General features: G+C 41.9%; 1 protein-coding gene across 1 annotated transcript in view; it reads right to left on the bottom strand.

The window, feature by feature from the left end:
- Window positions 1–233: 233 nt before the first annotated feature.
- Window positions 234–1741, bottom strand: part of LOC143290256 (uncharacterized) — a 26543-nt gene continuing 25035 nt past the window's right edge. The window contains exon 7 of the mRNA XM_076599599.1: window positions 234–1741. This exon is cut by the window's right edge and continues 616 nt beyond it. Within this exon, the coding sequence (XP_076455714.1) occupies window positions 1589–1741 (153 nt within the window). The 3' untranslated portion in view covers window positions 234–1588.

The raw sequence follows: 1741 nt of genomic DNA, 5'->3' as shown, positions 1-1741 counted from the left end.
TTACCATGTGCCGTAACAGTTCGTGATGCTTACCGTGTGCCGTAACAGTTCGTGATGCTTACCGTGTGCCGTAACAGTTCGTGATGCTTACCGTGTGCCATAACAGTTCATTTGTATTTGTATTTGTATATATTTCTCTTTTTCATCACAACAGATTTCTTTGTGTGAAATTCGGGCTGCTCTCCCCAGGGAGAGCGTGTCGCTACGCTGAGAGCGTCACCCTTTTTTTCCCCCCCTGTGTGCAGTTTTATTTGTTTTTTCCTATCGAAATGGATTTTTCTACAGAATTTTGCCAGGCACAACCCTTTTGTTGCTGTGGGTTCTTTTACGTGTGCTAAGTGCATGCTCCACACAGGACCTCGGTTTATCGTCTCATCCGAATGACAAGAATCCAGACCACCACTCAAGGTCTAGAGGAGGGGGAGAAAATATTGGCGACTGTACCGTGATTTGAAACAGTGTGCTCAGATTCTCTCGCTTCCTGGGCGGACGTGTTACCTCTTGGCCATCACTCCACACAGATTAAACAGCAGGTACACATTCAAAAATCATCCATGAAGTCTGACAGAAACAGGTCCTATTTGGGATTCATCATGCCTTTGGTTAATACAGACAGTGGAAAACTTGACCCAAGCAATTTTCCTATGTTCATAGTTCTCACATAAATTTCATTACTTTTTCTTTTAATCTTTTTGGATATATATCTATCCACAAAACCCATGAAAACAGATACTAAAAATGATTGTCTTGACAATTTTTTTTTAATTATGAATATACCATTTTGAATTGATACCCTTTTCCCTCTTCAAGTGACACAATAAAATGTCTCTTTGCTGGGAAAATCTTATCTGTTTCATTGAAACAGCCACATTTTTTCCAAATGTATCCTCTGGAAGTATTTTTCACCACTGTCTTCAACCGACCACACTTATTTATGTACAACTTTCAATGCAGTTGCATATACACCAATTTTCCAGACCAAGATGCTGACCCTGTACAGTCATGGCAGACACTGTTCCTGCTCCACAGTGTCAACACCACCAGGTGCAACCTGCTGGCTTCCAAAGCAGACAGAGGAAACTGCTTTTCACACCATTCTTTAGAACTGGTTCCAGGTTGGTGTAAGTTTGGGTTGAAAGGTTGTTTGGCATGAAAACTTGTCCATGTTGGTGAAAGTTTGGGTTGAAAGGTTGTTTGGCATGAAAACTTGTCCATGATGATGAAAGTTTGGGTTGAAAGGTTGTTTGGTGTGAAAACTTATCCATGTTGGTGAAAGTTTGGGCTAAAAGGTTGTTTCGCATGAAAAATTGTCCATGTTGATGTAAGTTTGGGCTAAAAGGTTGTTTGGCATGAAAACTTGTCCATGTTGATGTAAGTTTGGGCTAAAAGGTTGTTTGGCATGAAAACTTGTCCATGTTGATGTAAGTTTGGGCTAAAAGGTTGTTTGGCATGAAAACTTGTCCATGTTGATGTAAGTTTTGGGATGAAGGTTTTAAGGTTTGTTAACTTGTTCATGGCGGTGTAAGTTTGGGGTGAAAGGTTGTTTGGTGCAAAAACTTGTCTAAACAGCTGCCATTGTTTTGCAGAATCAATGCAGTTGTGCGTACAGGTTCTCACAGCGCTCCTGCGAAGTGGTCATGAGATTGCTGTAGTGGTGCGGGAGGACTGCGTGTTTCCCTTCTCCTTGAAACGCCGCCATGTCACTGCTGCTGTCGTTGGGAATGCTGCCCTCAGGGTCAGA

This window comes from Babylonia areolata, chromosome 1, assembly GCF_041734735.1.
Source record: "Babylonia areolata isolate BAREFJ2019XMU chromosome 1, ASM4173473v1, whole genome shotgun sequence".
Classification (NCBI taxonomy): domain Eukaryota; kingdom Metazoa; phylum Mollusca; class Gastropoda; order Neogastropoda; family Buccinidae; genus Babylonia; species Babylonia areolata.
This window is presented reverse-complemented; position numbering and strand designations above follow the sequence as displayed.